This window comes from Molossus molossus, unplaced genomic scaffold, assembly GCF_014108415.1.
Source record: "Molossus molossus isolate mMolMol1 unplaced genomic scaffold, mMolMol1.p scaffold_m16_p_18, whole genome shotgun sequence".
NCBI classification, from domain to species: domain Eukaryota; kingdom Metazoa; phylum Chordata; class Mammalia; order Chiroptera; family Molossidae; genus Molossus; species Molossus molossus.
This window is the reverse complement of record NW_023425353.1, coordinates 19,704,894-19,717,412: the sequence shown is the minus strand read 5'-3', so window position 1 is coordinate 19,717,412 and position 12,519 is coordinate 19,704,894. Positions and strand designations below refer to the sequence as shown.

General features: G+C 52.4%; 1 protein-coding gene across 1 annotated transcript in view; it reads left to right on the top strand.

Annotated features, from left to right (window-relative positions):
* The window catches only part of CACNA1D (calcium voltage-gated channel subunit alpha1 D), a 146,018-nt gene that overhangs the window by 73,041 nt on the left and 60,458 nt on the right, over nucleotides 1-12,519 (top strand). Inside the window, exons 14-21 of the mRNA XM_036266141.1 lie at nucleotides 89-155; nucleotides 864-1,014; nucleotides 2,889-3,018; nucleotides 6,226-6,285; nucleotides 8,984-9,090; nucleotides 10,613-10,700; nucleotides 11,512-11,619; nucleotides 11,703-11,755. Of these exons, the coding sequence (XP_036122034.1) occupies nucleotides 89-155; nucleotides 864-1,014; nucleotides 2,889-3,018; nucleotides 6,226-6,285; nucleotides 8,984-9,090; nucleotides 10,613-10,700; nucleotides 11,512-11,619; nucleotides 11,703-11,755 (764 nt within the window). The remainder of the gene's footprint in view (nucleotides 1-88; nucleotides 156-863; nucleotides 1,015-2,888; nucleotides 3,019-6,225; nucleotides 6,286-8,983; nucleotides 9,091-10,612; nucleotides 10,701-11,511; nucleotides 11,620-11,702; nucleotides 11,756-12,519) is intronic.

Sequence of the window (12,519 nt, the reverse complement as noted above, 5' to 3'; positions counted from 1 at the left end):
AAGGGGACCCCTCTGCCCTGTGCTGAGTGGCAGGGTTGGGTCCTCACTGTGGCCCGCTGACAAGCATTGAAGTCGGAATCTCCCCTAGGTTACAATCGATGACTACCGAGAAGAGGATGAGGACAAGGACCCCTACCCTCCTTGCGATGTTCCAGGTATGTCGGCGGGGCTGGGTTCCGGCTCTCAGCTCAGGAGTGACATGGCCTTGCTGCCTCTCTGTGATCAGTGGCTGAGTCCGCGGCTGGCGAGCCGGCGCACACGCTGGGCTGCGAGGCCATCGCGGCCACGGGTACAATCCCCTGCCTTTTCTCTAGATCACAGGCAGCTTACATAACCCAAATTCCAGGCGGTGGGAGAGAAAGTGTAGGTGGGTTGGGATAAGCCCGACCTTTGCTGGGAAACCTCTCTCGGAGGCAACCAGTTAGCACGACTCACCTGACAATTTCACATTTGACCAGAGCCTTTATTGGCTGGTGTAGGAGGGACTGTGAGTTAGAGGACCTTGGAGGACTGACCATGTGTGACTTGAAGTCCCACATTGTTTATTTGGGCTGAAGTTGAGCAAGGAATTTAGTGGGGACACAGCTGGGTGCTGGGGGGTGGCAGTGAGCACCCTGTTCCCTGTGCTCAGACCTTCCACTGCTGGGGACCTCGTTCCCACAACGGCACACTCACACACAGGCAAGCGTCTCAGTCCCCCCCTTACACACACACACACACAGTCCATGTTCTAAAGGGTTTTGATTCTTGTAAGCTGATAGATGTTGTTAAAATGTAAGCTAAATTTTCATGTGAAATTGAGAATAATTAAAACCGAACTGCAGCCTTTGTTTCATGCCTATAAAAAAGCATCTCATTTGAAGTAGGTGAAGAGGAAGAGGAGGAGGAGGAGGAGGATGAACCCGAGGTGCCCGCTGGTCCCCGTCCTCGCAGAATCTCAGAGTTGAACATGAAAGAGAAAATCGTCCCCATTCCTGAAGGGAGCGCTTTCTTCATCCTTAGCAAGACCAACCCGTAAATACCCCCTTTCAGGTCCCATCACTGCGGCGCCTCACCTGTGACCCCACAGGTTGCATGAGGGTGGCTGGTGGTGGGAGGAGGGCTGAGGATGGGGCAGCCCCTTTCTGAACTGAACATCAGAGCCCTACCCCCAGCCCCCGACCCCCCCTCAGCCCCAGCCTTGCCTTTGTCCTCTGCTCATCTCTTCCTAGCCTTTCTGTTCCCAGATGGAGGGGCTGCAGGAGTGTAGCCAAGTCCTGGGAGGAGCCATTCTAGAGTCTCCTCCCCTTAACCCCTGTACTGGGCTCAGCAGAGTGGAATAGCTGCTGCTTCGGAGCCCACGGCTCTGGCGTTCCCTGGGTGGTCCCCTGTGAAGTGTTTTCTTCACGACTGGGTCTTCTGTGAAGATGCTCTGGGGCATGAGAATTTTGTGACGGACCTGCCCAGCATCTTCATCCTGAGATCTAGTATAGTTGGTCCCTTTTCTCTGCTGAGTTTTCTGGCAATGAGTAATACTGCTCAGTGATGCTTTATAGGTTGAGCTAGTCAGGTCAGCTCTATGGTATCCTTAATCCATAGGAATGCTTACAACAGCGTTTCTCGTGTTAAGATGAAAAGGTGCTCGCCGGCAGCATCGCCGTGCTCACGGGTACTGTGGGAGGACGGCGCCCACTTCCTAGCTGGTCTCCGGGTTTTACACCGTCTGGATCGAGGGAAAGGCCAGAGGGGTCAGTGGTCCTGGGCTGTGGGGAGGGCTCTGCAGTTCTCAGGCCCCGGCAGACAGGCAGGGAGCGAGGCAGGCGGCCGGCCTGAGAGACGTGGAGATTTGATGAGTTTTTACCGCTCATCACTGTTGAGAGTCCAGGTGTCCCTTTAAAAAAAAAAGTGATTCATCTGACATTACCGACACCTATACTTGCTATGTATGCATATGTGGAAGGAACGGACTGAGGTCCTGCCTGGCGCTGGAAGGCCTTCTCCAGACTCGGTGGCTGTCAGTGGGCACGCCTCCCGGGGACCCGCTCAGCCTTACGCAGCCCCCAGAGGAGGATTTAAAGCAAGGAATCCCTTTCCTATAAAGTTGATTCCAGTTGTGAAAGTGAAAAAAATCTTTACAAAGGAAAACCTACCTGTATTCTGTAGGCCAAAAAAAAAATCTTTAAATTCTAAAGTCAAGTATTGAGGTTAAGGGTAGTCAGGTGCCGACTAGTTCCTAGGACATCGGGGCAGCAGGAGAGGCTCCCAGGGCCCACGGAGCCATCCTGAGGGCCAGACCGGGGGTGCGGCCTCACGGGACCCTGGGACTCGGCGACTCTGCCTCATGGTACAGCAGAATCCTTGCGAGGGTCCTGCTGATGACGTAACTCTCACCTCCCATTCTCAGAGTGCTCGTGACGGGTCAGCTCCAACATAACAATCGTTAATGAGGCCCTGTGACCACATCTCCACGTAACAGGACAGTCCCCGCCTCGCTCACTGCGGTCCCCTTTTACACAGCCCAGCTGTGTGCCGGGAGGGCCAGGCCCCCCTGAGCCGCTGCGGTGATGAGCTCTGGCCTCAGGCTCCCTTCTAGGTCAGGACAGGGGCTTCCTGCGAGAGCGGGCAGTCACCTTTGGGCCTTGCTAAGTATGTCCACGTGCTTAAGCCTCCGTTTCTTCTCCTTTAGCCAGTGACGGTCCCACGTCTGAGGACTCAGTGACTGGTGTCCGTGGTGGTCCCACACAGCCGTGGCACCCAGGCCCTCGGGGTCTGCTGTGCAGGGGGTTTGAGGGCTGATGGTCAGGGGGTTCTGGTTTGCTGGGTGGGGCGGGGCCGTGCTCTGCCCGCCCTGGGCCAGCGGCCTGCGGGCGCTGGCTGGCGCTGTGTCCACGCACTGGCTCTCCCCGCAGGATCCGCGTGGGCTGCCACAAGCTCATCAACCACCACGTCTTCACCAACCTCATCCTCGTCTTCATCATGCTGAGCAGTGCGTCCCTGGCCGCAGAGGACCCCATCCGCAGCCACTCCTTCCGGAACACTGTAAGCCACCTGGGCGGGGGCAGGAGGGCGGGTCCCCTGGGGCCGGCGCTGGCCTCTCCTGTCCTCCACACACGGCCTACGGAGGCCGGAGGCTAAAAGCTAGAGGAGACATCTCCTCACCCACAGGCATTTCCTGTTTCAGGTCTGTAAGTGTCAACGGGGTTTTGAATCGTGTATTTTAAACTTCATTTTAAATACTCTTCAATAACTGAGAGTGTGTTCGCGGACCCCGCTTCTCTTCCTCCCCCTTCCCACTGCCCATATTTTGGCCCCTGTCCTCTCCCTGGTCACATTCCCGTCCACACCTGTTTGGAGATGTCTGTGGGAAGCCCCCAGCAGGAGAGAACGTACACCTAAACCAGGTGTGATACAGGCCCAGGAGCGCTCACTTAGGATTGGAGGGGAGGACTTCTGTCCTGTGTGGATGGAAATTCACAAAGCCCCCTGGCTCCGTTCCTGGGAACGATACAAGTTAGGGAGCAGGTGGGATGTGGAGTTGAGTGGTTCTGTGGAGAGGAAGAACTGTGTTTGGTGGGGCAGAAAGTGAGTTTATGATGAAAACAAATGCAGGGTTAGGTTTTCTATTCATCAGTTTCCTAACGTAGGGGTCACACCCTTGCATGGCATCTATGCTGGACAGAATGGGACTTGGCGCCTTTCGGCCCTGGTCCTGTAACACAGTTTCAGATGGAAACTAAGAATCCCTCCCAGGAGAGGGCGGCCGCCCTGAGGCCAGAAGGTGTCCCTGCCTTGCCTGGGCGGGACCTCTGTCTGTTCATGAGGTTTTAGAGATTTGAGGATTAAGGCAAGTCGCCAGCTCAAAGCCCCAGAATGTCGGTTGTAACAACCAACCCTCGTGCTGTGTCTCTCCAGTTCCAGTCTCTGGGTTTGTCTGACAAACCCAACCTATCAGACTGATAAACACACACTCAGACTCAGAGATAAAGAACTTTCCTCCATGGCTCGTGCTGGTGCTGATACAAAGATAATAGCCCTGAGCCTGCCTTAATCTTTCCATTCAAATGGAACGAAGGCCGGGGTGTCTGAGTTCCGGAGTCAGAATGAGACCCAAGGGGAAAACATCACATGACAGACTAGGTCAGAGCTAGTCTAGAACACAGATTGACAGAGTTCATTTCTGCTGGGGCCTCCTGTGCTCTCGTCTTTTATTGTTACTACTTTCCCATGAGTGTATCCCCTGCGGCTTTTCTCAAGAATGTTATGGTTTGTTGTTAAATAGATGTACACATGTGTATATGTATTGTTTTTAAAATGCTACAGTTTTTCTTACTGTGGTAAGAACATGTAACATGAGAGCTACCCTTTTAACACTTTTTTTTTTTTTTATCCTCACCCAAGGACATTTCTCCATTTTTTGTTCAGATGGAGTGGGAGGGAGAGAAAGCGAAACATGGACGAGAAAGGGACACATCAGCTGGTTGCCTCCTACACAACCCCAAGCGGGGCTGGGGACAAACCGCAACCGAGGTGCATGCCTTTAGAAGGACCCGAACCGGGTCTCTCCAGACCACAGGCCAACACTCTAACCACTGAGCCAAACCGGCCAGGGCGGGGGCAACATATTTTTAAGTGTACAAGGCAGTTTTCGGTGTTCGTGGTGATAGGCGCTACGTTGCTGTACGGCAGATCTCCAGGACACTGAAACTATCCATTGAACAGCTCCCCGCTGCCCCTCCCCAGCCCCTGACATGGCCATTCCTCTTCTGTCTCTGGGTGTCTGACTATTTTAGATACTTCATGTCATCTCAGTCTTGCAGTATCTTTGTTTTGTTTTGCTTTCAAACCTTAGCTGGGTTTCAGTGGGAGAGAGAAAGGAGGCTGCGGGAACCTGAGGGCTTTGGCCCAGGTGCTTTCAGCGGGGCGTCCTGCTGTGACGGGGAACGTGAGGAGGAGGGGCGGAGCCTGTAGTGGATGGAAATGCTTTGCGTGGCCTGGCCAGAAACGGGCGCACCGAGAAGTTCCAGCAGAATGTGGAAGCTCAAACGTGGAAGCACCTTAGGTCATGAATACACTCTGAAAAGAGAACTTAAACTTGAGCTGAGGGGAGCTGGCCTTTGAAACAGAGGTCCCCACCTGTTTGTAACAGAGCAGGACAGGACTCCCGGGGGCAGACCACATACGTAAGCACCGGGCCCGTGGCTCTCGACCAGCATTGCACAGGCCTGGCTCCGTCCTCAGCAGTGCCGTGGCTGGCTTCGTGGCCGAGCAGGTGTCCCCGTCTGTTCAATGAAGGGAGTGGCCTATGGTTACCAGAGTCCCTTCCAGCTCTGATCTCTTCAGTTCTTTCAAACCATAGAGCACAGTTGTCATGAGAAGAATTGACCGAGGTGGCTGCCGTTCCCCGGGAGCAGCTTAGTTGAGTGGTGGTCGGGCTTCTTGCTGCAGCCCACCTGCTCTGTCCCCCTTCCCCATGGCTCTGAGAAAAGGCAGAGACCCCAGAAGGGGCCAGCAGGACTTGGTTGGTTGGAGAGTAGACAGTATTTTCAGGAGTACTGGCAAAGTAGCCTGGCCTGACAATTCAAAAACCAGGTCATCTGTTCTTTGGGGGGCCCGGCGAGGTTAGAAAACAGTGTTGGGGGAGAGCAGTGCTAGGGGCAGAGCAAGGTGGTGAGGGAAACTCTTCCTTGAGGACTTATCCAGCCCTGCACATCGGTGGGCGGAGGCTGTTTGCTCCCTGATTAAATGGGCTGGGATGGGAGGGGACTCGCGGAAGCTTCTGGCCCCATTTAATGGCCCTTACATCATTGTTTACATTTCTCTACCAATCTAAAGCTCAGCTGGATGGCAACATATTTCACTCAGCCAAAAATGCAGTTAAAAATTCAAAATGTGTCTAAGACTCCTATTTATCTGGTGCCACAAGTAATTTGTCAGGGTGGCACTCTGATGAGAAAAGGTTATTAATAAAGCACTTTTAGAATCGAGTCTCTGTCTGAGCTGTGAGACCGGGCAGAGAGTCCGCAGGAGTGGTTCAAGGACGTAAGTTTTCCACGTCCTCTTTGCCGGTCACTAGGATGAGCTGTGATCGGCCCGGGTGGGGCATTTCTGAGGACCTCTGTACTGACCGCCAGAGGGGCAGGCTGATCCCGGGAGGGTCTCTGATTGCACGTGGCGTTCCACCTGTGGGCATGTGGCTGTGGAGTTTGTCCAAATGTTTTTTTCTCATCTCACCGTTATACCTTTCAGATACTGGGCTACTTCGACTATGCTTTCACAGCCATCTTTACTGTCGAAATCCTGCTAAAGGTAATGGCCTTTTTAGCGGTCCTCACATACTCCAACGCAGCTGTAGCAATACCAGTTTCAATTCTCTGTTTACTTTCTAGATACTAGGTTTAGCAGATTGTCTTCATTGCAACTTTTGCCTTTGAGGTTGTTTTGCAGGTGACAGGTTCCACGGCGTCGAGTGGAAGGGGCCTGCTCCTGCGTGTGACACAGCAAAGCAGTGTGGCGTGCTTTGGGCTGTTTTTGCTTTTTGTCGTCTGCTTATACGTTGTTGTTTTTTTAACCAAAGGATTTTTTTTTCCCTGAAACTTCAACCTGCTTTTGCTCTTCCTTTTGAAACTTTGCTGCATGGAGGAGTTATTTTGGCTTCATAATAGTGATTAGAAATTATGTTTTGCTATTTTTTTATGTCCTCTGAAATATGTCAACGGAGAGCAGCTACATCACTATGTGTGGACTTTCTTACACCCTTCCTGACATCAGAGTCAGAGGAAAAGCATTTATCCTATGAAGGGAGTATCTCTCTTCTCATTTCTTGGACTGAATCAGGTTCCAGTGGCCTAAAATAGTAACAGCACTATTTTCCTGCAACAGGACTTGCAAGATAACTTGGGTCTGTTTGTGTTAAGATACGTTATATCTGTTTTAATGGATGGGCTTACATTTACACAAACACAAAGAGCACCTTTTGGACAGGGTGCCCTAAATGTGCTGCCCATGCATGAGCTAAGAGTTACCATGGTTGCATGCGGTTTGTGTGCTGATGGTGCAGGCCACCCTGGGGCGAGCTCAGTCCTTATGCACCCAGCAGCCTGGAGACTAACAGCAGAGAGGCAGGAACCCCCCAGTCTTGCTAAACGGTGGGTTATAGCAGCACTCCATAGTGTGGCCTTTGACACCGATCAGAGCAAGTCCATGGGGACACAAGCTGGGAAATGAAGACTTTTAACCACAGTTTTCTTTAAACCATCTTGTGTGTGCATCTCCAGAAAAATGTGTTTGATGTTAGACTACTGTAGAACTGGGGCTCTTGTCAAAATCTTCTGTAGAATGAAACCTCAATTAACCTTGCTCAGGAATTAGGTATTTATTTTCTTTCTATTATGATTGGTAATAGACACATGAGCCCAGCGCCAACTAAGCAACCAACCTGTTTAAACAGTTGGAAATCTAAACATTTTGGTTCGTTTTCCTGCCTGTACGCTAGTGAACTTGAAGGCTGGTGAACTTGGTTGACAGTGCTAAGTCAGACCCACACCTGGGTCAGTGAGCAGAGCCCGACGACGGTCTCCGTGGTGAGGAGCGCAGTGTGGAGGGCAGTGGGCGGGCGAGGGCGCGAGGACACTCAGCCGGCCTCTGCCGGGTCCCCAGCTGCTTCACTGATTTTTGTCATTGTCCTTCTCTTCCTCCAGCCAAATGGGGAAATGTTCCATTTAGTCTGTTAGCCTGGTTAATTGAGGTTTTGTTTCACTTTCCACGTGTCTTAGTTGTTAAATGAATCTTGTTACTTTCAGGCTTTGGGGCAAATGAAATACAAGCTTATTTAAAAGAAAAACACACTACTTTTCGATTTCTGTATATTTGCCTCAATGCTTTAAATCTTCCAAGTCATTCTTCATTTTGAAAGTATTTTAGAGAGTGGAAAATAAGCTAAAAAAGAAGGATTCAGAAAATGGAGATTCACCAAGAAGCATCTGACCTCTGAAATGGTGGCTCCTGGTGGCCTTGGGGACATTCGGGAGGCTCTTGGCTATTTGGTTAACGCATGAAATTGCCCCTTTTGTAGGTCAGAAAGGTTGCGTGCTGGCAGTTTCAGATGGTTCGATTTTATTAGTTCCCAACTGTGTAACGTATCTGAGTCTTCCCCACTTTTTGAAAAAAAAAAATTTATTTTTATTAATTTATTTTTGTTATAGATGTTTCTCTCTTTTCCCTGAAAAAAAATTTTAATGTAAACAGTGAATTCTTTGAATTTTGCTGTTATCACTCTGGGGAAGTTCTTCACTAAACTCCTTTCCCACGCACCAGTGTGGGCTCCAGGTGCATGTGTTCTGTGACCAGAGAGCAGGGAGACTGATGTAGGTGAGATGCTGTGGCAGCCTCCTAGCCACACCTTGCCCCAGCCGGGCCCTAACCACACCTTGCCCAAGCTGGGCCCTAACCACACCTTGCCCCAGCCGGGCCCTAGCCACGCTTTGCCCAAGCTAGGCAGCAGACTTGGAAGAGTTGTTTATAGTGGACACATCACGAAGGACTGTTAGGAGTAGGAAGGGGGCTCCTGGGAAAAGTACTAGATTCTGTGCAGACAGAGCCAGTGAGTACTGGACTCCAGCGATGTTTCTAGCCCCTGGGTTGGAACACTGCCAGCTCCCCTGGGGACTCAGGGCCAGACCCGCACACTGTGGGGACACAGGTGTCCAGGCAGCAAGTACGGTCGTGGGGACTCCCCTGAGATAGGCCCCTGGGACATGCCAATGGTATTCATATTTGAAATTGGTAGTTGCTGTAATAAAATCTAAATTGCTCTCTTCTTTTAATATGTCCCCCAAGTGAGCTTCCCTTTTTGAACAGATTATTCAGGTGCTCAGCCTTGTTGGTTTACTGCTGGCTCCATAAGGTATTCTTGTTAATGAAGATAGACTTTCCTCAGGGTTTGTCAGGAGCCCAGGTTTCTTTCCCTCTGGAGGGCACACAGTGAGGCCCATGGTTCTGCTTGCAGATGACGACGTTCGGGGCGTTCCTCCACAAGGGGGCCTTCTGCAGGAACTACTTCAATCTGCTGGACATGCTGGTGGTCGGGGTGTCTCTGGTGTCATTTGGGATCCAGTAAGTATTCTGGGGGGGGGGGGGTGCACATGGGTACGGGAATGTGGAGCAGGACGGTTCCCGGGCGGAACCGAAACATCTGTAAAGGCTTGACGTCATTTAACAGTCACGTTTGGTTAGCTGGGAGAGCTGTGTCGGTAAAGCAGTGGGCACTCCAGGTTCCTGTGTGTCTCCCTTTCATTGCTGGCGTGGGCATATTCCTCTCTGTGCGATGTGCTTTCAACAGAGTGAAAGACGCCGAGTTCTCCTTCAGCGTCCTGCAGGGCTGGCCCCAGGGCCTTGAGCGCATCCTCTTGGTTGCCTGTCTCTAGGGGAGGGCCTGGACCAGGTGGCCTCTTGGAGCCCTTTCTGTGTGGATAGTGAAGGTTCCCTTGATTTCTAGGATATATGACCCCCCCCCCTTTTATTTTTGTCCTCAGAAATTTTTAGCTAGGAGGGGCTGAGACTGCAGTCAGGGCCCCAGGTCCTCCTCATGGCATTTAGAGACTTCTGGTGGGAGGTAGCCCGAGCGGCGCCGCCTGCCTGCCATACCCGGGGGTCTGGGGCAGAGGCTTTAGTGGGAGCACCCAAGGGTGGCCTTGCTTTCCCGCTGGCTTCTAAGCACCACCGCCCAGTGCTGACCATCAGTATTTGCTACAGGAGAGCGTGCATGCACACCTCTGAGCTCAAGGTGCATGGAGAGGCTCTGTTCCCTGCAGAACCCTTACCTGAAACAGCTCTCTCTGGTGGTAGTCCTCCTCACCTCCCGCCACTACCCAGGGGGAGGGAACCCTGCAGTTGCAGCTTGGAAGGACATTCTAACCAGTATCTTAGCAACTTTCATGAACTCCTGGCTGCACCTGCCCTCTCCAGCCGCAGCCCTTGCCCACTGCCTCCTGCAGAGGTGCTGGGGCCGCGCCCAGCCCCTGCTCCGCTAAAGGAGCTGCACTGTCTCGTCCAGGACCCGCCCACCTGGCACCCCTGGGCCTGCAGCCCCTTCCCCCTTTGCCTGGCTAACCCTCGCTCCCCCTGGACTCACCTGGATATCATCTTTCTAGGGGGCCTTCCCAGGCTCCCCAGGGTGACACCTCCCTCGCTACATCGCCTGTGTGGTCATACCTGCCCCATGGGGCTGCAATTGCCCATCTCTCCCACCAGTTGACTCATTAAAGGCCAGCAGAGCCCAGCACCAAAGCACCACAGCACACTCCGAAGTTAGAAAACAAAGCCAAATAAACAGAACCGAAGCCTAAGAGCCAGGTACTACCTAGCATTTACATTCAGTGAAAAGAACAAAGCCAGTTTCCTCACTCGTGTCTCTGCGAGGCCAGCTGGGCACCTGACTCGGGCCTCTGGCCTGGAGTCGTCCATGGACTGTGGTCACGATTGTCTGTGAGTCTCAGGGAGAGGGCAGCTCAGCTCCACATGGTCCCCACCACACTGTGCAGTAGTAGCAAAGTGAAAACCAAGTGTAGTAATTTCAAAGTGTTTTATCCAACTCTGATACACTCTGCCTTCTTTCCTCCCTCTGTTTTTCCCTTAGATCCAGCGCCATCTCCGTTGTGAAGATTCTCAGGGTCTTACGGGTCCTACGGCCGCTCAGGGCAATCAACAGAGCAAAAGGACTGAAGGTTTGGGCCCGTCTGCTCCAGGCGGGGCTGGCGCCGGTGGGGTAGCTGTGATCACTGGCTTTCCAGGGCCAGAGCCGGGCTGAGGCCTGATGCACTTTCGAGTGGGTCATACATTCGAAAAGGACATTTCTACCCAGTTGAGCTGCCTCTGTTATTATTTTTATGTATTTAAAATATTTTCCTCATGTGATAACTGCTCATTTACTACTTTTTTTTTTTTTTACTCTCACCCGAGGATATTTTTCCATTTTTTGTACAGATAGAGTGGGAGGGAGAGAGAGGAAGGGAGAGAGAGAGAGAAACATCGACGTGAAGGGACACATCGAGTGGCTGCCACCCGCACGACCAACCAGGGCCGGGGACAAACTGCAACCGAAGCACGTGCCCTTAGCGGGAACCGAACCCGGGTCTCTCTGGACCGCAGGCCGATGCTCTAACCGCTGAGCAAAACTGGCCAGGGCTCATTTACTACTTTTTAAAAAATTATTTATAGTGTTTACTTTGGTCTTTAAATCTGTTCTCATGCAGGTTGTACTAAAGGCCAGAGGGTTTGTGTTTTCCTGAGTCCTTCTGTGGGGTGGGGAGTCGTGTGGGCCTGTGTGCCAGGCAGTGCTGCACCCCGCGGCAGGAAACCAAGGGGGGACCCGCTAACGGGGTGCTCTTCCCAGGCAGCCACGGGCACTGGGGCAACTCCCACAGACAGCTACCTGGAAACAGAGCCCCACAGAGCCAGACAGTCGTAGACAGACACACATGCACACGGACAGCCCTGGCTGGTGGTAGCTCCCTCCTCTCCCCGCTCTCTCCGCAGCACGTCGTCCAGTGCGTCTTTGTGGCCATCCGGACAATCGGCAACATCATGATCGTCACCACCCTCCTCCAGTTCATGTTTGCCTGCATCGGCGTCCAGCTGTTCAAGGTACAGGCACGTGCCCTGACAGGAGGCCGGGGGTCTGCTTGGGGGCCAGCTTATGATGGACTGTCTGTCTGTTTGGTACTCAGGGAAAGTTCTATCGCTGCACAGATGAAGCCAAAAGCAACCCTGAGGAATGCAGGTGAGCCTCCTGAGCACAGGCTGGGAGTTCGGAGAACAGGCGGAAGACCTCCAGGACTTGCTGTGCTGACATTTCCGAAGTCATGGGCCCCGAGGCCTGTGTGCTCGGCTCATGGCTGGAGGGACGCAGGGTTTTGTGGGGTTGGTTGGTTTGTTTGAGGTGAAATGCACATCACATGAAGTTAGCCATTTCAAACCACATAGTTCAGTGGCATTTTGCACAATCCCATTGTGGTACATGTAAGATCACCTCTGTCTAGTTCCAAAGTATTCCCCAAAACACTGGACAGATGGCTATTGATGTTCGGTATCGAATCTGTAAACTGGGGCATGGGGAGACTGAAACCTAAAATCACAATTATGAAATGCCCCAGAATGCTCACCTTATAGCCACATGGATAATTTTTCCCCAAACCAGAACTCAGAGCTCCACTCTCTGGTATTCAGGAGCTAGCTGCCGTTTTCTGATAGGTTTCCTGCCACCCACAGTTTGGCCACATTTCCATTCACAAGCACGGGTAGAGGAGAGAGAAGGGACATGCTCCTGCCTCTTCCCAAGCTGTGCGAAGAATGTGGAGGCAGACTCCATTGCCTGAAGCCTGAGACTGCAGAAATCTACTTCCCTGTCCTTTGGGATGTCACCTAGTGAGGCCCGGCTGTCTGCACTGGTGTGGGGTTTCTCGTTAGCAGAAGGTGCGGTCAGAGAGCACCAACTGTACTGTGACGGGCTCTGCTCCTCAGGGGGCACCGTTCACGTGGGCTGTG